This window comes from Musca autumnalis, unplaced genomic scaffold, assembly GCF_047663935.1.
Source record: "Musca autumnalis isolate F117 unplaced genomic scaffold, ASM4766393v1 scaffold_4, whole genome shotgun sequence".
In the NCBI taxonomy this organism is placed as follows: domain Eukaryota; kingdom Metazoa; phylum Arthropoda; class Insecta; order Diptera; family Muscidae; genus Musca; species Musca autumnalis.
In genome coordinates, this window is record NW_027411977.1 from 224,737,872 (window position 1) to 224,763,100 (window position 25,229).

At 35.2% G+C, this 25,229-nt stretch overlaps 2 protein-coding genes across 7 annotated transcripts in view; one reads left to right on the plus strand and one right to left on the minus strand.

Moving 5' to 3' along the window:
* Positions 1–8,577: 8,577 nt before the first annotated feature.
* Pi3K68D (phosphatidylinositol-4-phosphate 3-kinase catalytic subunit Pi3K68D) overlaps positions 8,578–25,229 on the minus strand; it is an 86,346-nt gene continuing 69,694 nt past the window's right edge. For all 6 annotated transcript variants that reach the window (XM_073986845.1, XM_073986846.1, XM_073986848.1 and 3 more), the window contains 4 exons: positions 9,498–9,694; positions 9,339–9,430; positions 9,124–9,273; positions 8,578–9,060 (listed from right to left, as the gene is read on the minus strand). In XM_073986845.1, the coding sequence (XP_073842946.1) occupies positions 8,881–9,060; positions 9,124–9,273; positions 9,339–9,430; positions 9,498–9,694 (619 nt within the window). In that variant the 3' untranslated portion in view covers positions 8,578–8,880. The remainder of the gene's footprint in view (positions 9,061–9,123; positions 9,274–9,338; positions 9,431–9,497; positions 9,695–25,229) is intronic.
* LOC141401996 (uncharacterized) lies at positions 13,604–25,070 on the plus strand. Its single transcript, XM_073982598.1, has 4 exons — positions 13,604–13,961; positions 14,040–14,257; positions 20,984–21,068; positions 21,127–25,070. Exons 1-4 carry the CDS (start codon positions 13,931–13,933, stop codon positions 24,957–24,959), a joined length of 4,167 nt encoding a protein of 1,388 aa, XP_073838699.1. The 5' UTR covers positions 13,604–13,930; the 3' UTR covers positions 24,960–25,070.

Below are 25,229 nucleotides of genomic sequence, written 5' to 3' on the forward strand. Positions count from 1 at the left end.
TCAATTCAGCAAACATTTTCTATGGAAAAAGTCAATTCAGCAAACTTTTTCTATGGAAAGAGTCAATTCAACAAGCTCTTCTATAGGAAAAGCCAATTCAGCAAACTCTTTCTATGGGAAACGTCAATTCAGCTAATAATTTCTATGGAAAAAGTCAATTCAGCAAACTTTTCTATGGGAAAAGTAAATTCAGCAAACTTTTTCTGTGGAAAACGTCAATTCAGCAAAAAAATGTATATAAAAGTTCAATTCAGTAAACTTTTTTGATAGAAAAAGTCAATTCAGCAAACTTTTTCTGTAGAAAAAGTCAATTCAGCAAACTTTTCTTATAGAAAAACTAAATTCAGCAAACTTTTCTATGGAAAAAGTCAATTCAACAAACTTTTTCTATAGAAAAAGTCAATTCAGCAAACTTTTTCTATAGAAAAAGTCAATTCAGCAAACTTTTTCTATAGAAAAAGTCAATTCAGCAAACTTTTTCTATAGAAAAAGTCAATTCAGCAAACTTTTTCTGTAGAAAAAGTCATTTCAGCAAACTTTGTCTATAGAAAAAGAAATTCAGCAAACCTTTTTCACAAAAAAAGTGAATTCAGCAAACTTTTTCTATAGAAAAACTCAATTCAGTCAACTTTTTCTGTAGAAAAATTCATTCAGCAAACTTTTTCTTTTAAAACGTTAATCCAAATTTTTGTATGGAAAACGTCAATTCAGCAAACTTTTTGTATGGAAAGCGTCAATTCAACAATTTTTTTTATAGAAAAAGTCAATTCAGCAAATATTTTCTATAAAAAAAATCAATTCAGCAAACTTTTCCTATAGAAAAATCTAACTCAGCAAACTTTTTCTATAGAAAGAGTCAATTTAACAAACTTTTTCTATAGAAAAATTCAATTCAGCAAACATTTTCTATTGAAAAGGTCAATTCAGCAAACTTTTTCCATAGAAAAAGTCAATACCGCAAACTTTTTCTATAGAAAAAGTCAAATCAGCAAACCTTTTCTATAGAAAAAGTCAATTCAGCAAAATTTTGCTATAGAAAAAGTTAATTCAGCAATCTTTTTTTATAGAAAAATTCAATTCAACAAACATTTTCTATAGAAAAGGTCAATTCAGCAAACATTTTCTACAGAAAAAGTCAATTTTGCTTACTTTTACTATAGAAAAAGTCAATTCAGCAAACTTTTTCTATAGAAAAAGTAAATTCAGCAAACTTTTTCTGTGGAAAAATACAATTCAGCAAACTTTTTCTGTGGAAGAACTCAATTCAGTTAATTTTTGTATGGAAAAAGGCAATTCAACTAATTTTTCTATGGAAAATATCAATTCAGCAAACTTTTTCTATAGAAAAAGTCAATTCAGCGAAGATTTTCTATAGAAAAATTCAATTCAGCTAACTTTTTCTATAGAAAAACCAATTCAGCTAACATATTCCATAGAAAAAGTCAAATCAGCAAACCTTTTCTATAGAAAAAGTCAATTCAGCAAAATTTTGCTATAGAAAAAGTTAATTCAGCAAACTTTTTCTATAGAAAAGGTCAATTCAGCAAACATTTTCTATAGAAAAGGCCAATTCAGTAAACTTTTTCTATAGAAAAAGTCAATACAACAAACTTTTTCTATAGAAAAAGTCAATACAACAAACTTTTTCTATAGAAAAAGTCAATACAACAAACTTTTTCTATAGAAAAAGTCAATTCAGCAAACTTTTTCTGTAGAACAATTCAATTCAGCCAACTTTTTCTATAGAAAAAGTCAATTCAGCAAACATTTTCTGTATATAAAGTCCATTCAGCAAACTTTTTCTATAGAAAAATCAATTCAGCAAACCTTTTCCACATAAAAATTCAATTCAGCAAACCTTTTCCACATAAAAATTCAATTCAGCAAACCTTTTCCACACAAAATGTAAATTCAGCTAACATTTTCTATAGAAAAGGTCAATTCAATTCTATAGAAAATAGAAAAAGTCAATTCAGCAAACTTTTTCTATAGAAAAAGTCAATTCAGCAAACTTTTTCTATAGAAAAAGCAAATTCAGCAAACATTTTCTATATAAAAAGTCAATTCAGCAAACTTTTTCTTTAGAAAAAGTCAATTCACAAACATTTTCTTTGGAAAAAGGCAATTAATCGAACTTTTTCTATAGAAAAAGTCAATTCAACAAACTTTTTCTATAGAAAAAGCAAATTCAGCAAACATTTTCTATATAAAAAGTCAATTCAGCAAACTTTTTCTATAGAAAAAGCCAATTCAGCAAAGTCTTTCTATAGAAAAAGTCAATTCAGCAAATTTTTTCTATGGAAAATGTCAATTCAGCATACTTTTTCTACGGAAAAGTCAAATCATATAACTGTTTTCTATGGAAAAACTGAAGTCAGCTCACATTTTATGTAGAAAAAATCAATTCAGCTAGCTTTTTTCTGTAGAAAAAGTCAGCTCAGTTAATTTTTCTATAGATAAATTCAATTCAGCAAACTTTTTCTATGGAAAACAGTCAATTCAGCAACCTCTTTCTAAAGAAAGAAGTCTATTCAACTAAATTTTTCTATAGAAACCTTCAATTCAGATAGTTTTTTTTTTCGTTTGGGTTTGCTATTCCATAATGCTGAATTTAGCTTTATTTTCTTCGGACATTTCGTATTCAGTGACATTTTTTTCAAATCCAAATTTTTGCCACTTTCCTACCTCCCCCAAATTTGCATAATTTAAAAAATTCTGCATTGGTTTAAAGTGGTCTCGAAACTAATACTTTTTGCTCATATCAAATGCCATGTTCGGGTATTGAACTCTTAACCCTTTGCAATTTCTGAAAATGCGAAAGTTTCTGTACTGAAATTGCATACAATTGAAAAGACATTTGGCATTATTGCAATACACATTAGCCAGCGAAACCATTCCAAACACGATAAAATCTTAACTAAAATGCAATAATTAATAAAACGCCAATACCTCCTGCTTATCCCTCATCCTCTGGCAGGCCTATTGCAATACCCTCTCCATGGCGGAGAGGGTGCAATCTATTGTTGCACTTTGTTTGATGAATTCAATCAGTAATCATAAGTAGTCATAATTATGAAAGATAAGATAGGCAGGCCCCTTAAATCTATATTTATACCCATACAAAAAGTTGGTTACACTCACAAGCGTAACGGCGATTTGCAGATCGGATTAGGTGACTTTGAGATGTAATGCAGTTGTAAGGGAATTCCCAATTCAGAGACATTTTTTTGTGTCCGAAAGTGAAAATATTTTTAAAAATCCACGAGCCTTTGTGGGTGCCCTAAAAATATTTTTAAAAATCCACGAGCCTTTGTGGGTGCCCTAAAAATATTTTTAAAAATCCACGAGCCTTGCTAGTTGCCCTAAAAATATTTTTAAAAATCCACGAGCCTTTGTGGGTGCCCTAAAAATATTTTTAAAAATCCACGAGCCTTTGTGGGTGCCCTAAAAATATTTTTAAAAATCCACGAGCCTTTGTGGGTGCCCTAAAAATATTTTTAAAAATCCACGAGCCTTTGTGGGTGCCCTAAAAATATTTTTAAAAATAAACGAGCCTTGGTATTTGCCCTAAAATATTTTTAAAAATCCACGAGCCTTTGTTGGTGCCCTAAAAATATTTTTAAAAATCCACGAGCCTTGGTAGTTGCTTTAAAAATATTTTTAAAAATCCACGAGCCTTGGTAGTTGCTTTAAAAATATTTTTAAAAATCCACGAGCCTTGGTAGTTGCTTTAAAAATATTTTTAAAAATCCACGAGCCTTGGTAGTTGCTTTAAAAATATTTTTAAAAATCCACGAGCCTTGGTAGTTGCTTTAAAAATATTTTTAAAAATCCACGAGCCTTGGTAGTTGCTTTAAAAATATTTTTAAAAATCCACGAGCCTTGGTAGTTGCTTTAAAAATATTTTTAAAAATCCACGAGCCTTGGTAGTTGCTTTAAAAATATTTTTAAAAATCCACGAGCCTTGGTAGTTGCTTTAAAAATATTTTTAAAAATCCACGAGCCTTGGTAGTTGCTTTAAAAATATTTTTAAAAATCCACGAGCCTTGGTAGTTGCTTTAAAAATATTTTTAAAAATCCACGAGCCTTGGTAGTTGCTTTAAAAATATTTTTAAAAATCCACGAGCCTTGGTAGTTGCTTTAAAAATATTTTTAAAAATCCACGAGCCTTGGTAGTTGCTTTAAAAATATTTTTAAAAATCCACGAGCCTTGGTAGTTGCTTTAAAAATATTTTTAAAAATCCACGAGCCTTGGTAGTTGCTTTAAAAATATTTTTAAAAATCCACGAGCCTTGGTAGTTGCTTTAAAAATATTTTTAAAAATCCACGAGCCTTGGTAGTTGCTTTAAAAATATTTTTAAAAATCCACGAGCCTTGGTAGTTGCTTTAAAAATATTTTTAAAAATCCACGAGCCTTGGTAGTTGCTTTAAAAATATTTTTAAAAATCCACGAGCCTTGGTAGTTGCCCTAAAAACATTTTTAAAAATCCACGAGCCTTGGTAGTTGCTTTAAAAATATTTTTAAAAATCCACGAGCCTTGGTAGTTGCTTTAAAAATATTTTTAAAAATCCACGAGCCTTTGTGGGTGCCCTAAAAATATTTTTAAAAATCCACGAGCCTTTGTGGGTGCCCTAAAAATATTATTTTTGAAAATCCACGAGACTTTGTGGGTGCCCTAAAAATATTTTTAAAAATCCACGAGCCTTTGTGGGTGCCCTAAAAATATTATTTTTGAAAATCCACGAGACTTTGTGGGTGCCCTAAAAATATTTTTAAAAATCCACGAGCCTTTGTGGGTTCCCTAAAAATATTTTTAAAAATCCACGAGCCTTTGTTGGTGCCCTAAAAATATTTTTAAAAATCCACGAGCCTTTGTTGGTGCCCTAAAAATATTTTTAAAAATCCACGAGCCTTTGTGGTTGCCCTAAAAATATTTTTAAAAATCCACGAGCCTTTGTGGGTGCCCTAAAAATATTTTTAAAAATCTACGAGCCTCTGTGGTTGCCCTAAAAATATTTTTAAAAATCCACGAGCCTTTGTGGGTGCCCTAAAAATATTTTTAAAAATCCACGAGCCTTGGTAGTTGCCCTAAAAATATTTTTAAAAATCCACGAGCCTTTAGTTGCCCTAAAAATATTTTTAAAAATCCACGAGCCTTGGTAGTTGCCATAAAAATATTTTTAAAAATCCACGAGCCTTGGTAGTTGCTTTAAAAATATTTTTAAAAATCCACGAGCCTTTCTGGGTGCCCTAAAAATACTTTTAACAATCCACGAGCCTTTGTTGGTGCCCTAAAAATATTTTTAAAAATCCACGAGCCTTGCTAGTTGCCCTAAAAATATTTTTAAAAATCCACGAGCCTTTGTGGGTGCCCTAAAAATATTTTTAAAAATCCACGAGCCTTTGTTGGTGCCCTAAAAATATTTTTAAAAATCCACGAGCCTTGGTAGTTGCTTTAAAATTATTTTTAAAAATCCACGAGCCTTGGTAGTTGCCCTAAAAATATTTTTAAAAATCCACGAGCCTTTGTTGGTGCCCTAAAAATATTTTTAAAAATCCACGAGCCTTTGTTGGTGCCCTAAATATTTTTAAAAATCCACGAGCCTTGGTAGTTGCTTTAAAAATATTTTTAAAAATCCACGAGCCTTGGTAGTTGCTTTAAACATATTTTTAAAAATCCACGAGCCTTGGTAGTTGCCCTAAAAATATTTTTAAAAATCCACGAGCCTTTGTGGGTGCCCTAAAAATATTTTTAAAAATCCACGAGCCTTTGTGGGTGCCCTAAAAATATTTTTAAAAATCCACGAGCCTTTGTGGGTGCCCTAAAAATATTTTTAAAAATCCACGAGCCTTTGTGGGTGCCCTAAAAATATTTTTAAAAATCCACGAGCCTTTGTGGGTGCCCTAAAAATATTTTTAAAAATCCACGAGCCTTTGTGGGTGCCCTAAAAATATTTTTAAAAATCCACGAGCCTTTGTGGGTGCCCTAAAAATATTTTTAAAAATCCACGAGCCTTTGTGGGTGCCCTAAAAATATTTTTAAAAATCCACGAGCCTTTGTGGGTGCCCTAAAAATATTTTTAAAAATCCACGAGCCTTTGTGGGTGCCCTAAAAATATTTTTAAAAATCCACGAGCCTTTGTGGGTGCCCTAAAAATATTTTTAAAAATCCACGAGCCTTTGTGGGTGCCCTAAAAATATTTTTAAAAATCCACGAGCCTTTGTGGGTGCCCTAAAAATATTTTTAAAAATCCACGAGCCTTTGTGGGTGCCCTAAAAATATTTTTAAAAATCCACGAGCCTTTGTGGGTGCCCTAAAAATATTTTTAAAAATCCACGAGCCTTGGTAATTGCCCTAAAAATATTTTAAAAAATCCACGAGCCTTTCTGGGTGCCCTAAAAATATTTTTAAAAATCCACGAGCCTTTGTGGGTGCCCTAAAAATATTTTTAAAAATACACGAGCCTTTGTGGGTGCCCTAAAAATATTTTTAAAAATCCACGAGCCTTTGTGGGTGCCCTAAAAATATTTTTAAAAATCCACGAGCCTTTGTGGTTGCCCTAAAAATATTTTTAAAAATCCACGAGCCTTTGTGGGTGCCCTAAAAATATTTTTAAAAATCCACGAGCCTTTGTGGGTGCCCTAAAAATATTTTTAAAAATCCACGAGCCTTTGTAGGTGCCCTAAAAATATTTTTAAAAATCCACGAGCCTTTGTGGTTGCCCTAAAAATATTTTTAAAAATCCACGAGCCTTGGTAGTTGCTTTAAAAATATTTTTAAAAATCCACGAGCCTTTGTGGGTGCCCTAAAAATATTTTTAAAAATCCACGAGCCTTTGTGGGTGCCCTAAAAATATTTTTAAAAATCCACGAGCCTTTGTGGGTGCCCTAAAAATATTTTTAAAAATCCACGAGCCTTGGTAGTTGCCCTAAAAATATTTTTAAAAATCCACGAGCCTTTGTGGGTGCCCTAAAAATATTTTTAAAAATCCACGAGCCTTTGTGGGTGCCCTAAAAATATTTTTAAAAATCCACGAGCCTTTGTGGGTGCCCTAAAAATATTTTTAAAAATCCACGAGCCTTTGTGGGTGCCCTAAAAATATTTTTAAAAATCCACGAGCCTTTGTGGGTGCCCTAAAAATATTTTTAAAAATCCACGAGCCTTTGTGGGTGCCCTAAAAATATTTTTAAAAATCCACGAGCCTTTGTGGGTGCCCTAAAAATATTTTTAAAAATCCACGAGCCTTTGTGGGTGCCCTAAAAATATTTTTAAAAATCCACGAGCCTTTGTGGGTGCCCTAAAAATATTTTTAAAAATCCACGAGCCTTTGTGGGTGCCCTAAAAATATTTTTAAAAATCCACGAGCCTTTGTGGGTGCCCTAAAAATATTTTTAAAAATCCACGAGCCTTGGTAATTGCCCTAAAAATATTTTAAAAAATCCACGAGCCTTTCTGGGTGCCCTAAAAATATTTTTAAAAATCCACGAGCCTTTGTGGGTGCCCTAAAAATATTTTTAAAAATCCACGAGCCTTTGTGGGTGCCCTAAAAATATTTTTAAAAATCCACGAGCCTTTGTGGGTGCCCTAAAAATATTTTTAAAAATCCACGAGCCTTTGTGGTTGCCCTAAAAATATTTTTAAAAATCCACGAGCCTTTGTGGGTGCCCTAAAAATATTTTTAAAAATCCACGAGCCTTTGTAGGTGCCCTAAAAATATTTTTAAAAATCCACGAGCCTTTGTGGGTGCCCTAAAAATATTTTTAAAAATCCACGAGCCTTGGTAGTTGCTTTAAAAATATTTTTAAAAATCCACGAACCTTTGTGGGTGCCCTAAAAATATTTTTAAAAATCCACGAGCCTTTGTGGGTGCCCTAAAAATATTTTTAAAAATCCACGAGCCTTTGTGGGTCCCCTAAAAATATTTTTAAACATCTACGAGCCTTGGTAGTTGCCCTAAAAATATTTTTAAAAATCCACGTGCCTGTGTAGGTTTCTTGTAAAAACCCCACACCTTAGTAAAAAACGATTTTTATATTGGTAATTAAATAGTTTTTTTTTTAATGGAAACACAAATATTTAACAAAGCTATGTGTGAATTGACATTGCTGCAAATACAAATACATACAAATATACGAATAAATAAGCAAAAAATTATTATATTTTTATAAAAAAAGACACATGGAAATACTTAAAATATAGTTGATGTTGAGTTGGTTGGCTTACTAAATCGCTTGTTAAAAAATGTTTAAATAAAATATTGTATAAATAAATATTGTGCATAATTTTTGTTTGTTTATGTTTTAAACAAGTTTGTTTTTAAATGACAACATCTAGGGGGGTGGTGGGGTATTAATGAATAATTTGATGTTTTTTTTTTCTATTTTATAAATAATTATTTAAGAAATACTTTTAAATAAAATAATAATTAATTATTTAATAATTATTAAATATAGGGGGAAATAATAATTATTCATTTAAAAAATAATAAGAATAAATGAAAAGTTAAATTTGGAATGTAAAATCACTTACACACATGCGCGCTTGCTTTCTTCATATACCACGATACATACAAAAATACATTCACATTCTCTATTTTTTCTTCTTCTTCTTGTTATGTACAATATAAATTTATCTTAACATTTAATTTTTTGTATATGTATATGTAATATATCTCAAATCAATCTCAACACAATAAATAAAATGATTGTTCGACAATGATTTTCAGTGGAAACAACCGGCAATGAGTTTCTATTGTCCAGAGTTTTGACGCCCTCAGTCCGCTAGCCACAATTCCAGGTTATTTTGTACAATTGTTGCCCATGTCTAGGCGTTGATAATTCCATTCTCTCCCCGGATTGGGGAGTTCATTTGGCCAGGGTCAGTGTCTTGACACAGTGCCAAGACGAAACCATTCAATTATTTCTTTACGCAAATCATATTTACGCAACTCAATTTTAAAGCCACCCAGTAGCTCATTTTCCTGTAATGTATCATGGGACCACACTGTGACATGTAATTCTCGATTTTGTATAATTTCCAAAGGCATGCGATATTCCAACTGAAATTAAAAAATATTTATTAGAAACTATAATTCTCCTAAACATAACCTCAAAATCCCTACCGTTTCCATATAACTGGGAACACATGTTTTGCGCACAACTTTTGTCTTGCGTTTGGTGGCCTTTTTGTCATCGGGTTTTAAATAGCACTTGACATAGGTGTTGGGCTCCTGGCCACCGGCCAGTGAAGGCAAACCTTTGGCGTGATGTATCTAAAAAAAAAAAACAAGAAAAATTTTTTCATTGGAATTTAGGAATAGTTTAATGTCGTGCTTACCATAACAGTCAAAACATCTCTTCGATATTGCATTGATAGTTTCAATTGACCCACCTCATTGGGTTGTTCACGTGATGTTTGCGGTCTAATCTCTGCAAGAAATTTAAAATATTGAATTTAGTTCCGAAAAACCAAAAGAAAATGTCCACAAATCCTTACCTCTCACTTTTGACATATTTAAATTAGCCTCTTTTTGATCTCTCAACAGCGGATGGAAAAATGTATAAACCAAATCTGAATGTGCAATTTCATCGGCTGAATTGAATAGTGAGACTAGGAACAGTCTGATTTCGGGTAGACGTCTTTCGGCCACAGATTTAACGTTGGAACGGCCCACATGCATGCCGCTGGGTAAACTGTAAAAAAAGTAAGACAAAAAATATACAATTAGTATGAGGACAATGTTACTCAGTAAAGTTTAAAAAAATGGAAAAAAAATCAATTTGGACAATTTTTTCTATAGATAAAGTCAAGTTAAACAACTTTTTCTAATAGAAAAAGAAAATTCGGCAAAATTTTCTATAGAGAAAGTCAATTCGGAGAACGTTTTCTATAGAAAAAGTAATTTGGAGAACTTTTTCTATAGCAAAAGTCAATTCGGAAAACTTTCTATAGAAATATATCGGATAAAATATTTTCGTATGGGCTCAAAGGCCATCTATCGTTGGATAGATGGGCTCAAAGGCCATCTATCGTTGGATAGATGGGCTCAAAGGCCATCTATCGTTGGATAGATGGGCTCAAAGGCCATCTATCGTTGGATAGAAGGGCTCAAAGGCCATCTATCGTTGGCTAGATGGGCTCAAAGGACATCTATCGTTGGCTAGATGGGCTCAAAGACCATCTCTCGTTGGATTGATGGGCTCAAAGGCCATCTCTCGTTGGCTAGATGGGCTCAAAGGCCATCTATCGTTGGCTAGATGGACTCAAAGGCCATCTATCGTTGGATAGATGGGCTCAAAAGCCATCAATCGTTGGATAGATGGGCTCAAAGGCCATCTATCGTTGGATAGATGGGCTCAAAGGCCATCTATCGTTGGATAGATGGGCTCAAAGGCCATCTATCGTTGGATAGATGGGCTCAAAGGCCATCTATCGTTGGATAGATGGGCTCAAAGGTCATCTATCGCAGGATAGATGGACTCAAAGGCCATCTATCGTTGGATAGATGGGCTCAAAGGCCATCTATCGTTGGATAGATGGGCTCAAAGGCCATCTATCGTTGGATAGATGGGCTCAAAGGCCATCTATCGTTGGATAGATGGGCTCAAAGGCCATCTATCGTTGGATAGATGGGCTCAAAGGCCATCTATCGTTGGATAGATGGGCTCAAAGGCCATCTATCGTTGGATAGATGGGCTCAAAGGCCATCTATCGTTGGATAGATGGGCTCAAAGGCCATCTATCGTTGGATAGATGGGCTCAAAGGCCATCTATCGTTGGATAGATGGGCTCAAAGGCCATCTATCGTTGGATAGATGGGCTCAAAGGCCATCTATCGTTGGATAGATGGGTTCAAAGGCCATCTATCGTTGGATAGATGGGCTCAAAGGCCATCTATCGTTGGATAGATGGGCTCAAAGGCCATCTATCGTTGGATAGATGGGCTCAAAGGCCATCTATCGTTGGATAGACGGGCTATAGAAAAAGTCAATACAGCTTACTTATTCTATAGAAAAGCTCAATTCAGCAAACTTTTTCTATAGAAAAACTCAATTCTGTAAATTTCTTCTGTAGAAAAAGTCAATGCTGCAAACTTTTTCTATTGAAAAACATAATTCAGCAAACTTTTTCTATAAAAAGAGTCAATTCAGCAAACTTTTTCTATAGAAAAACTCAATTCAGCTAAGTTTTTCTATAGAAAATTCGATTCAGCAAGGTTTTGCTATACAAAAACTCAATTCAGCAAAGAAATCCTTTAATTACCGAAGTATAAATATAGAAAATCTCAATTCAGCAATGTTTTTCTACAGAATAACTCAATACGGCAAAGTACTTCTATAGAAAAACTAAATCCAGCAAAGTTTTCCTATAGAAATACTCAATTCAGCAAAGTTTTCCTATATAAAAACTCAATTCAGCAAAGTTTTTCTTTAGAAAATCTCAATTCAGCAAAGTTTTCCTATAGAAATACTCAATTCAGCAAAGTTTTCCTATATAAAAACTCAATTCAGCAAAGTTTTTCTTTGGAAAATCTCAATTCAGCAAAGATTTACTTTAGAAAATCTCAATTCAGCAAACTTTTTCTGTAGAAAAACTGAATTCAGCGAACTTTTTCTATAGATAAAGTCACCTCAGCAAAATTTTCTATAGAAAAAGTCAGCTCAGCAAACTTTTTCTGTAGAAAAAGTCAATTAAGCAAACTTTTTCTATAGAAAAAGTCAATTCGGCAAAGTTTTTCTTTAGAAAAACTCAATTAAGTAAAGCTTTTATGCTGAAAAATTCAATTCACCAAAGTTTTTCCGTAGAAAAACTCAATTCAGCAAACTTCTTCTGTAGAAAAAGTCAATGCAGCAAACTTTTTCTGTAGAAAAAGTCAATTCAGCAAACTTTTTCTATTGAAAAACATAATTCAGCAAACTTTTTTTATAGAAAAAGTTCATTCAGCAAACTTTTTCTATAGAAAAAGTTCATTCAGCAAACTTTTTCTATAGAAAAAGTCCATCAGCAAACTTTTTCTATAGAAAAAGTCAATTCAGCAAACTTTTTCTATAGAAAAAGTCAATTCAGCAAACTTTTTCTATAGAAAAAGTCAATTCAGCAAACTTTTTCTATAGAAAAACTCAATTCAGCAAACTTTTTCTGTAGAAAAACTGAATTCAGCAAGCTTTTTCTGTAGAAAAAGTCAATTCAGCAAACTTTTTCTATAGAAAAAGTCAATTCGGCAAACTTTTTCTATAGAAAAAGTCAATACAGCTTACTTATTCTATAGAAAAGCTCAATTCAGCAAACTTTTTCTATAGAAAAACTCAATTCTGTAAATTTCTTCTGTAGAAAAAGTCAATGCAGCAAACTTTTTCTATTGAAAAACATAATTCAGCAAACTTTTTCTATAAAAAGAGTCAATTCAGCAAACTTTTTCTATAAAAAGAGTCAATTCAGCAAACTTTTTCTATAGAAAAACTCAATTCAGAAAACTTTTTCTATAGAAAGTCAATTCAGCATACTTTTTCTGTAGAAAAAGTCAATTCAGCAAACTTTTTCTGTAGAAAAAGTCAATTTGCCAAACTTTTTCTGTAGAAAAAGTCAATTCAGCAAACTTATTCTATAGAAAAACTTAATTCAGCAAACCTTTTCTTTAGAAAAACTCAATTCAGCAAACTTTTTCTGTAGAAGAAGTCAATTCAGCAAACTTTTTCTGTAGAAAAAGTAAACTCAGAAAACTTTTTCTATAGAAAAAGTCAACTTAGCAAACTTTTTCCATAGAAAAAGTCAATTCAGGAAGGTTTTCATATAGAAAAGGTCAACTCAGCAAAGTTTTTCTTTGGAAAAATGCAATTCAGTAAAGCTTTTATGTAGAAAAATTCAATTCAGCAAACTTTTTCTATAATGAAAGTCTACTCAGTAAACTATTTCTATAGAAAAAGTCAATTCAGCAAACTTTTTTCTATAGAAAAACTCAATTCAGCAAACTTTTTTCTATAGAAAAACTCAATTCAGCAAACTTTTTCGGTAGAAAAAGTCAATTCTGCAAACTTTTTCTATAGAAAAACTCGATTCAGGTAAGTTTTCCTATAGAAAATCTCAATTCAGCAAAGTTTTTCTTTAGAAAATCTGAATTCAGCAAAGTTTTCTTAAAGAGAAACTCAATTCAGCAAACCTTTCCCATAAAAAATGTAAATTCAGCAAAGGTTTTATATATTAAAATTTAATACAGCGAAGGTTCTCTATAGAAAACCCCTATTCCGCAAAGTTTTTCTATAGGAAATATTAACTCAGTAAAGTTTTTGTATTAAAACCCTCTATTCAGCAAAGTTTTCCTATAGAAAAATAACTTTCTGTTTAGGTATTCTATAAAAAAATCTCAGTTCTGCAAAGAAGTTCTATGATTTTTTTCTCTGAGAAATATTTGTGTTAACTCTTTGATTTCAAAGAGAAAAGTGGGTTTAAGAGTATCAATTCATTTTCAATGCAAAACTTTATCAGCAATCTTTGGGCACTGATAAAAAAAACCTACAGAACCGTGTTATAAAAATACAGAAATAACAACAACAACAACGGAGTTCATAAACACAAATAATTCTAAATATGGGGGTAAAACCATTACTATTTGTGGAGAGTCGGTCAATAGCTTTTCGCCGCCTCCAATCAAAACGGGGAGTATCGGTTACACGCACGATCAAAATTCTTGTTGAACGGAAGACAAAAGTGTTTGAAGAAAAAAAAAAACAAACAAGTAAAACGAAACGAAAAGTTTTCAAACATCGAAAAAAAGAAAACAAAAAAAAAGAAGAAATCAAATGATAACAAGAAAAAATAATATGATAAAATTATAGTTGAAGAAAACGGTCGGGGTATATCATCAAGGACGGTCGGGCAGGTGGAAAAAAATATCAAAGAAAATAGGCAACAAAAAAAAATAAGAAATAATTATGGCAAAAATTAGTTACAATTCCAATCAAGGTATGAAGAAGAGGGAGAAGTTCTTTAGAGTTTGTTGTTATTAAATTGTGTTCCTTTTGTTTTCCTCCTCCATTAAAGCAAATCCCGGTACCGTGGCAATTCTCGGTTCCCTGGGTTTATTTGTGTGTTTGATATTCTCAGTGTTGGGCATAAAGTTGTGGTGGTTTAAACGTCGCCTGGAATTCGATCAAACCACCACACAAAATGGAGCTGCTGGCGGTAGTCCACCACAGGTTGTGGTGCCACGCAGAGAAAAGAAAGGGAAATTCTCCAAAGACAAACGCTGGTCACAACAGGTAAGCAGAACTCAAACAAACGACACTACCTTTTAGGGGAGTTCCTTTCTACTTATGGAAAATAAAATGATTTAATTATTAAAATTGCCAATTAGGCTTTCAATGTTGCCGAGAGTTAATTTTTGAATAAATAAACTGTCTAATTAAAGAAATCCAATTAAACCTGGGGTGCTGAGTGACAGTCGTCCGTCACTCATATAACAATGGAACAAAAAAAAAAAACAACAATAAAACTATATTTTTTTCTATATAGATAAGAGTTTTTATATGGTGGCTACGGTTACGTGGATGACGCATTGAATTTTTAAGCGAAAAAAAATTCTTCGTCTTCTTTTTTTTTAATTATTTAACTCCATCATATATTTCTTTAGGAACTGAATGAAACATAAAGGTGGTGGAGACGCATGTTTTCTCTTAAGATATTTGTTTAAAATAAAAACAACAACAGCAACAAATTGATAAACTTAATGTTTATTAAATATAAACAGAAAATAATTTTTAACAACTAATAGCTTGGGAGCAGAAGAAAGTTGGGAAGAGGAGAGAGAGGGCAAAATATGCGGTACTACCACAACAATGACAGGTGACAACTGTCATCTACTTACTCTAAGGCCAAAAGAAATCACGAGAAAAGTTAAGTTACTAACGAAAGGCTTTTAGGCGAAAGTTGATATGACAATTTTTTGCAAATCGCGTGAATTTGAAAATTCAAAATATTTGGAAAAGAAAATTTTTGCAAAGAAAAAATTTCAGTTAAATTATTTTCATAGAGAAAATATTTCGAAAAATATTTTTTGGCATAGAAAAAATTTTGTATAGAAAATTTTTGTTTAAAGTTTTTTGGTATAGAATAAATTTCTTTTAAATTTTTTCTTTAAAAGTTTCATTTAAAGATTTTTATATGGAAAATTGTTTCGTATAGAAAAAATTTCCATGAATTCCTAATTTTTCAATGCACCTCTTAAGAGAATTAATTTAAATATCACTATAAAATGACCTTCGCCTTAATAAGGTAAAAATAGAAAAAAATCGTTTAAATTTTTTTCGTATAGAAACAATTTCGAATAAAATTTTTTCGTTAGACAAAATAAAAAAATCGTCGGATAAAATATTTTCGCATAGAAAATATTTCGGATAAAATATTTTCCATTCTAGAACATTTCCTTTACGAAAATATTTTATGTTAATATTTTCTATACGAAAATATTTTATCAGAAGTATTTTATATGTGAAAATTTTTGATGCGAAATATTTTCTATGCGAAAATGTTTTATCCAAAATATTTTCTATGCGAAAATATTTTATCCGAAATATTTCCTATGCGAAAATATTTTATCCGAAATATTTTCTATGCGAAAATATTTTATCCGAAATGCTTTCTATGAGAAAATTTTAAGTCCGAAATATTTTCTATGCGAAAATATTTTATCCGAAATATTTCCTATGCGAAAATATTTTTTTCGAGATATTTTCTATTCGAAACTATTTTATCCGATATTTTTCTATGCGAAAATATTTTATCCGAAATATTTTCTATGCGAAAATATTTTATCCGAAATATTTTCTATGCGAAAATATTTTATCCGAAATATTTTTATGCAAAATTATTTTATCAGAAACACTTTCTATACGAAAATATTTTATCCGAAATATTTTTTATGTGAAAATATTTTATCCGAAATATTTGTATGCGAAAATATTTTATCCTTAATATTTTCTATGCGAAAATATTTTATCCGAAATATTTTCTATGCGAAAATATTTTGTCCGAAAGATTTTCTATTCGAAAATATTTAATTCGAAATATTTTCTGTACGAAAATATTTGATCCGAAATATTCTCTATACGAAAATATTTTATCCGAAATATTTTCTATGCCAAAATATTTTATCCGAAATATTTTCTATGCGAAAATATTTGATCCGAAATATTTTCTATGCGAAAATATTTGATCCGAAATATTTTCTATGTGAAAATATTTGATCCGAAATATTTTCTATGCGAAAATATTTGATCCGAAATATTTTCTATGCGAAAATATTTGATCCCAAATATATTCTATGCGAAAATATTTTATCCGAAATATTTCCTATACAAAAATATTGTATCCGATATTTTTCTATGCGAAAATATTTTATCCGAAATATTGTCAATGCGAAAATATTTTATCCGAAATATTTTCTATGCGAAAATATTTATCCGAAATATTTTCTATGCGAAAATACTTTATCCGAAATATTTTCTATGCGAAAATATTTTATTCGAAATATTTTTTATACAAAAATAATAATAGGCCTTCAGGCTTACTTTACAAAATGTTTCAATAAATAAATAAAATAAAAATATTTTATCTGAATTTTTTTCTATACGAAAAAATTTTATCCGAAATTTTCTACACAAAAAAATTTTATCCGAAATTGTTTCCTTACAAAAAAATGTTATCTGAAATTTTTTCTATACGAAAAAATGTTATCCAAAATTTATCCGAAATATTTACTATAAGAAAAAATTTTATTCGAAAAAAATTGTATACGAAAAAATTGTATCCTAAATTTTTTGTATAATAAAGGCCATCTGTCGTATAAGAAAAAATGTTAACCGAAATTTTTTCTATACGAAAAAATGTTATCCGAAATTTTTTCTATACGAAAATAGTTTATCCGAAATTCTTTCTTTGCGAAAATATTTTATCCGAAATATTTTCTATATGAAAAAATTTTATCCGAAATTTTTTTCTATATGAAAAAATTTTATCCGAAATTTTTTTCTATACGAAAAAATTTTATCCGAAATTTTTTCTATACGAAAAAAATTTTATCCGAAATTTTTTCTATACGAAAAAAATTTTATTCGAAATTTATTTTTATACAAAAAAAATTTTATTCGAAATTTTTTCTATACGAACAAATTTTATCCGAATTTTTTTTCTATACGAAAAAATTTTATCCGAAATTTTTTTCTGTACGAAAAAATTTTATCCGAAATTTTTTTAGAAGCATTGTGGCGTTTTTTTTATTGAGATAGCGTTTACAATTTTGTTTTTGTTTTTCAAAATAGTCTGGCTTAATCCCATTGTTGTTGTTTTAATATTTTAAAACAACTATTTTATTAGTGGAAAAGATTTGGCATTGTTTTTTTTCTGTACGAACAAATTTTATCCGAAATTTTTTCTGTACGAAAAAATTTTATCCGAATTTTTTTCTATACGAAAAAATTTTATCCGAAATTTTTTTCTATACGAAAAAATTTTATCCGAAAATATTTTATCCGAAAATTTTTTCTATATGAAAAAATGTTATCCGAAAATTTTTTCTATATGAAAAAATGTTATCCGAAATTTTTTTTCTATACGAAAAAATGTTATCCGAAAATTTTTCTATACGAAATAATGTTATCCGATGGCCTTTGAGCCCATCTATCCAGCGATAGATGGCCTTTGAGCCCATCTATCCAGCGACAGATGGCCTTTGAGCCCATCTATCCAGCGATAGATGGCCTTTGAGCCCATCTATCCAGCGATAGATGGCCTTTGAGCCCATCTATCCAGCGATAGATGGCCTTTGAGCCCATCTATCCAGCGATAGATGGCCTTTGAGCCCATCTATCCAGCGATAGATGGCCTTTGAGCCCATCTATCCAGCGATAGATGGCCTTTGAGCCCATCTATCCAGCGATAGATGGCCTTTGAGCCCATCTATCCAGCGATAGATGGCCTTTGAGCCCATCTATCCAGCGATAGATGGCCTTTGAGCCCATCTATCCAGCGATAGATGGCCTTTGAGCCCATCTATCCAGCGATAGATGGCCTTTGAGCCCATCTATCCAGCGATAGATGGCCTTTGAGCCCATCTATCCAGCGATAGATGGCCTTTGAGCCCATCTATCCAGCGATAGATGGCCTTTGAGCCCATCTATCCAGCGATAGATGGCCTTTGAGCACATCTATCCAGCGATAGATGGCCTTTGAGCACATCTATCCAGCGATAGATGGCCTTTGAGCACATCTATCCAGCGATAGATGGCCTTTGAGCCCATCTATCCAGCGATAGATGGCCTTTGAGCCCATCTATCCAGCGATAGATGGCCTTTGAGCCCATCTATCCAGCGATAGATGGCCTTTGAGCCCATCTATCCAGCGATAGATGGCCTTTGAGCCCATCTATCCAGCGATAGATGGCCTTTGAGCCCATCTATCCAGCGATAGATGGCCTTTGAGCCCATCTATCCAGCGATAGATGGCCTTTGAGCCCATCTATCCAGCGATAGATGGCCTTTGAGCCCATCTATCCAGCGATAGATGGCCTTTGAGCCCATCTATCCAGCGATAGATAGCCTTTGAGCCCATCTATCCAGCGATAGATGGCCTTTGAGCCCATCTATCCAGCGATAGATGGCCTTTGAGCCCATCTATCCAGCGATAGATGGCCTTTGAGCCCATCTATCCTGCGATAGATGGCCTTTGAGCCCATCTATCCTGCGATAGATGGCCTTTGAGCCCATCTATCCTGCGATAGATGGCCTTTGAGCCCATCTATCCTGCGATAGATGGCCTTTGAGCCCATCTATCCTGCGATAGATGGCCTTTGAGCCCATCTATCCTGCGATAGATGGCCTTTGAGCCCATCTATCCTGCGATAGATGGCCTTTGAGCCCATCTATCCTGCGATAGATGGCCTTTGAGCCCATCTATCCAGCGATAGATGGCCTTTGAGCCCATCTATCCAGCGATAGATGGCCTTTGAGCCCATCTATCCAGCGATAGATGGCCTTTGAGCCCATCTATCCAGCGATAGATGGCCTTTGAGCCCATCTATCCAGCGATAGATGGCCTTTGAGCCCATCTATCCAGCGATAGATGGCCTTTGAGCCCATCTATCCAGCGATAGATGGCCTTTGAGCCCATCTATCCAGCGATAGATGGCCTTTGAGCCCATCTATCCAGCGATAGATGGCCTTTGAGCCCATCTATCCAGCGATAGATGGCCTTTGAGCCCATCTATCCAGCGATAGATGGCTTTTGAGCCCATCTATCCAGCGATAGATGGCCTTTGAGCCCATCTATTCAGCGATAGATGGCCTTTGAGCCCATCTATTCAGCGATAGATGGCCTTTGAGCCCATCTATCCTGCGATAGATGGCCTTTGAGCCCATCTATCCTGCGATAGATGGCCTTTGAGCCCATCTAACCTGCGATAGATGGCCTTTGAGCCCATCTATCCTGCGATAGATGGCCTTTGAGCCCATCTATCCTGCGATAGATGGCCTTTGAGCCCATCTATCCTGCGATAGATGGCCTTTGAGCCCATCTATCCTGCGATAGATGGCCTTTGAGCCCATCTATCCTGCGATAGATGGCCTTTGAGCCCATCTATCCTGCGATAGATGGCCTTTGAGCCCATCTATCCTGCGATAGATGGCATTTGAGCCCATCTATCCTGCGATAGATGGCCCTTGAGCCCATCTATCCACCGATAGATGGCCTTTGAGTCCATCTATCCAGCGATAGATGGCCTTTGAGTCCATCTATCCAGCGATAGATGGCCTTTGAGCCCATCTATCCAGCGATAGATGGCCTTTGAGCCCATCTATCCAGCGATAGATGGCCTTTGAGTCCATCTATCCAGCGATAGATGGCCTTTGAGCCCATCTATCCAGCGATAGATGGCCTTTGAGCCCATCTATCCAGCGATAGATGGCCCTTGAGCCCATCTATCCAGCGATAGATGGCCTTTGAGTCCATCTATCCAGCGATAGATGGCCTTTGAGTCCATCTATCCAGCGATAGATGGCCTTTGAGTCCATCTATCCAGCGATAGATGGCCTTTGAGCCCATCTATCCAGCGATAGATGGCCTTTGAGCCCATCTATCCAGCGATAGATGGCCTTTGAGCCCATCTATCCAGCGATAGATGGCCTTTGAGCCCATCTATCCAGCGATAGATGGCCTTTGAGCCCATCTATCCAGCGATAGATGGCCTTTGAGCCCATCTATCCAGCGATAGATGGCCTTTGAGCCCATCTATCCAGCGATAGATGGCCTTTGAGCCCATCTATCCAGCGATAGATGGCCTTTGAGCCCATCTATCCAGCGATAGATGGCCTTTGAGCCCATCTATCCAGCGATAGATGGCCTTTGAGCCCATCTATCCAGCAATAGATGGCCTTTGAGCCCATCGATCCAGCAATAGATGGCTTTTGAGCCCATCTATCCAGCGATAGATGGCCTTTGAGCCCATCTATCCAGCGATAGATGGCCTTTGATCCCATCTATCCAGCGATAGATGGCCTTTGAGCCCATCTATCCAGCGATAGATGGCCTTTGAGCCCATCTATCCAGCGATAGATGGCATTTGAGCCCATCTATCCAGCGATAGATGGCCTTTGAGCCCATCTATCCAGCGATAGATGGCCTTTGAGCCCATCTATCCAGCGATAGATGGCCTTTGAGCCCATCTATCCAGCGATAGATGGCCTTTGAGCCCATCTATCCAGCGATAGATGGCCTTTGAGCCCATCTATCCAGCGATAGATGGCCTTTGAGCCCATCTATCCAGCGATAGATGGCCTTTGAGCCCATCTATCCAGCGATAGATAGAGCCTTTGAGCCCATCTATCCAGGGATAGATGACCTTTGAGCCCATCTATCTACAAAAACATTTGGGACGATCTTTAGCAATTCTGTATCTTCAAAACATTATCCTAACACATTTCTTCCCTCTTTTTCAGGTCTATCACAATGTTGAGGTCCATGGTGTGTTCAAGCCCAAAAAGGAGGAAGATACCCTGATTCAAAGGCCAGCCCAATTGCCACGTAAGTATGAGATTAGAATATCCATGAAAACCTCTTCTAATGGCTCCTATTTTTATAGCTGTGCGCATAAGACCTTCAGGAAGTGCTCCCTCGCTTATACTACCGCCTCCACGGCAAAAAAGACGTTCTCAATTGGTGCAATCCACAGCATCTGAGGAAATTACGGGATCATTGGGAAGTATTGCTGTGGCATCAACAACACCATCCTCACCTACCCTATCCCAGGAAATATTTAGCAATCTAAACGGTATGCCAGGGACGCCGATAACGAATCTAAATCCTGCTACTTCTTCTGCTCCTCCTAATTTGCCTTTGCCATCCAAAGTAGCCGAAAAATCACCTGAAATTTCCCTGACCTTCAAGGAGGTAGAAAAGGATTTAAAAATACCCGCCTTGCCAGTAGATATTGTAACACCCTTAAGGCAGCAACAAACAGCTCCCATACCACCGAAACGTCTAAATCGCAGTTCTTCACATGCCACCGCACAACAGGTGCAGGAGAAGCCTCATCGTTTCTTGAAAAGTTCACAATCGGTATCGGTGCCAGAATTTCGCAAGGTGATTGAAAGGAGACCTACTGGCTTCCACAGGCCGGAGGAGATTGATGATTTGACGAAAATTGATGATTTGGATGAACCGAAATTTGAGTTATTCGGCGATCGCCGTCCCACGGGTTATATAAAATATGAAGAAGTGGATGTGGTCGATATGGATTTGGGAGATTATCGTTTTGAAAGGGCATATCTGAAAAGTGGGGCGTCGGCTTATGCTGATCCCATTGATGCCTTGAGGGATGAAGAAATAGTTTATCAAAATCCCACAAGTCCGGATATTTGTGAAATCAATGAGGCCATAGAGAGTTATGAAAAGTCCCAGAAATGGAATGGTGGTGGTGGTGTTGAGGGAGAGGTTGGTGGAGGTTTTAAAAGACAAGATTTCAGTGATTTCCATAAGAGTTATGGCCATAGGGACGCAAGTTCGAGGGGTGAGGATTATGAAAAGAGGGAGTTCTTTGAAGAAACTCGTAATGGAAAGGAAACTCAAAAACCGATTGTTCCGAATATGACCGTGGAACTGAGAGACCAAACTATACCCCAGGATTTTGAGTCGTATTTGCCAAGGCAGGAAACTGATGAAGAGTTTAAATCCCATGAAAAGTCTTTGAGTAGTTCTCCTCCTCCTCCTTCCAATGATGTATTGGATGGCGAAAGCAAAGAGAGTAGTTCCTTTGCAGGTCATACATATTGTGAATCCTTTGAGGAGCCCCAGTGTTTCGAAGAAAAGCCCCTAAGCTTCGAAATCAACCAAACGAAAGTTCAATTTTCCGCACCGGAGGCTCTTGAAAATGGCGAAGAGAAATTCACCTTGAACCAAAGAAGGCCAACAGAATTTGTGCGATTTGAAATGGAGGATGAAGAAGAAGAGGAATTGGAGGAGAAGCCCACACAACCTTCTAAAGCCAAATATTCCTCTCTTAAGGCCTTTTTGATGTCGGAAAAACAACGGGAATCGGAATCGGATGAGAGTCAAAGTGATTACTACCAAGATCAAATTAGTGGCGAAGAGAGTAAAGCAAAAGATCATGGTGTGAGATTTAATACTTCTCATTTTAGCGAGAGCGATGGGGAGGAGAAGTTTACCTTAAATCAAAGAAGACCCACCGCATTTCAAAGAGAAGTTCTCCCTGTAGAGCCAGAGAGTAGCGTGAGATTTGCTGTTGCTGAGAAAGAGAGCGATGAAGAGAAGTTTACCTTGAACCAAAGAAGACCAACGTCATTTCAAAGAGAAGCTTTCTTAGAAGAATCAGAGAGTAGTGTGAGATTTGCTGTTGCTGAGAAAGAGAGCGATGAAGAGAAGTTTACCTTGAACCAAAGAAGACCAACAGCATTTCAAAGAGAAATTCTTCCACAAGAGCATGAGGAGAGTAGACAAGGACAAACTGCCAGATTTAATAGCTCTGAAACAGAGAGCGATGAAGAGAAATTCACCTTAAATCAAAGAAGACCAACAGCTTACCAAAGAGAAGAGAGTTTTGAACGGCAAACTGTGAGATTTAATTCTTCCACTCTTGGAGAAGATGATAATGAAGAGAAATTTACTTTGAATCAAAGAAGGCCAACGGCATATGTGAGAGAGAAGGATGATGAAAAAGTATCACAACAACAAAGTAGGGTCCATTTTGAAAATCTCTCAACTCCAGAGAGTAATGAAGAAAAATTCACTCTCAATCAAAGAAGACCAACGGAATTTGTGGGAAATAACAACGCAGAGAGAGTGAGATTTGATGATTCAATTACTCTCCCGGAGACCAATGAAGAGAAATTCACCTTAAATCAAAGAAGACCTACGGCATATGTTTTGTCCATGGAAAAGGAAAGTGAAGAAAATGGGAAAACAGTAATTTTTGCCACCTCTGAGGAGGAAAGTGAGAGTGAAATGAGACCCACAAACGGCAAAAAAGTATCACAAACCGCCAATATGGTGAGATTTGAAAACTCTTCTGCTTACTCAGAGAGTGATGAAGAGAAATTTAGCTTAAACAAGAGAAGGCCAACAGGATATGCTCCTAAAAATGGAAATGAAAATCACACGGTGATAAGGTTTGCGAATGAAAGTCAAGATGAAGAGGAAGAAAAATTCACCCTCAACCAAAGAAGGCCAACAGCATTTCCCCTGGAAGAATCTGCAACTGCCCCAGCCAAGGTAACCTTTAATTTGTTACAAGATTTTGATCCCTTTGAGATGATTGAAGAAAAATTCACCCTTAACCAAAGAAGACCCACGGCCTTTAATAACCCACCACAGGATTTTGAAGAACAGGTCACCAGTTTTATGACCCAAGAGGATGAGGATGATGATGTCTTTGAACAAAACACCAACTCCAACAATTTGAAATTTTCCACCTCCATGAAATTGCATGAAAATCACCAAGACATCATATGGCAGGAGTTGGAAAAGGACATAGAAAAGGATTTTGCCCAAAACATAGAAGAAGAATTCGCCAGGATACGCCAATCACTGGAGCTAAATGAAGGCGATTTCTTGGAGCTCAAAGAAGATTTGCAATTAATGAACTCCCCCATTGCCGAGACTCCCATAAAGCTTTTAAATTCCTTTGAAAATGGTAATGGTTTTGGCAAGTCCATAGATGAGGATTGGGAAAATTTTGAAAAACTCAACACTCCCTCCACCCCGGGAGATATACAAATAATCTACGATAAACAAATGAGTGGTAGTGGGTCGTCATCGACCACCGTTTCAATACTCAAAGAAAGTAAGGAGAAAACGAATGGTGATTCCCCTCCCACCGCTAAGCCCAGGAAAAGTAAAGTCACCTTTGATTTCAAGACCGAGGAACATTACATACCAGCCCGTAGATCGGTATCAGATGAAGATGACAGCGATGTGGATAATGAGTACTATGATAAAACTCCACCACCCATAGCCAGTCAAAGGTTCCATTATGAGGAAGAAACCCTGTTTGAACCGATAGTGGTAACCACTCCCAAAACCATATCACTATTTGGTTCCCTTTCCCAAGAAGATGAGGCGGGACAAATGGAAGATAGTTGGTCGGCAATACGTAAACATCGTCACATGACGGCCCAGTTCCAGGGGTTGACATTGGAATCAACATCCTCGTCACCACCACCACCTTCATATCCACCGCCACCACCACCAAACATCAGCACACAAGAAGATGATGAAGTGGAAATCCATACACCAAAACCAGCATATCGCAACCCCATGGCCCTGCTGGCAGCCCAAAGAGCCAAGGAGGCCCGCCAGGATTTGGGAGAGTTCAAGGGACGTTCCATCAAAAATGCCCAAAAGAGGACGAGTCAAGAATTTGTTAACTTGCAGAACGATTTTGATGACACGGAAGCCTAAGCATGTTTTCTTGAAATTAGTTGTTAAGTTTTAGGAAATATAAATTCTGGAAATTATAACTTAAAAATTAATTACATAAAATAAAAAATTAAACTTTTAAACTTAAAAAAATTTTGATTTAAAGAAAGGGCGCTTTCAGAGACCCTTACTTTCAGAAAGGGTGCTTCCAGAGACCCTTACTTTCAGAAAGGGTGCTTCCAGGGACCCTTACTTTCAGAAAGGGTGCTTCCAGAGACCCTTACTTTCAGAAAGGGTGCTTCCAGAGACCCT

What these genes read in the sequence shown, in the direction of transcription:
- LOC141401996 (XM_073982598.1), top strand. Translation starts at nt 13,931, where the DNA reads ATGGCAAAAATTAGTTACAATTCCAATCAAG. An exon ending in TAGTTACAATTCCAATCAAG is followed by an intron (nt 13,962 to 14,039) that starts GTATGAAGAAGA and finishes CCTCCATTAAAG; the next exon opens with CAAATCCCGGTACCGTGGCA. An exon ending in AAGGCCAGCCCAATTGCCAC is followed by an intron (nt 21,069 to 21,126) that starts GTAAGTATGAGA and finishes CTATTTTTATAG; the next exon opens with CTGTGCGCATAAGACCTTCA.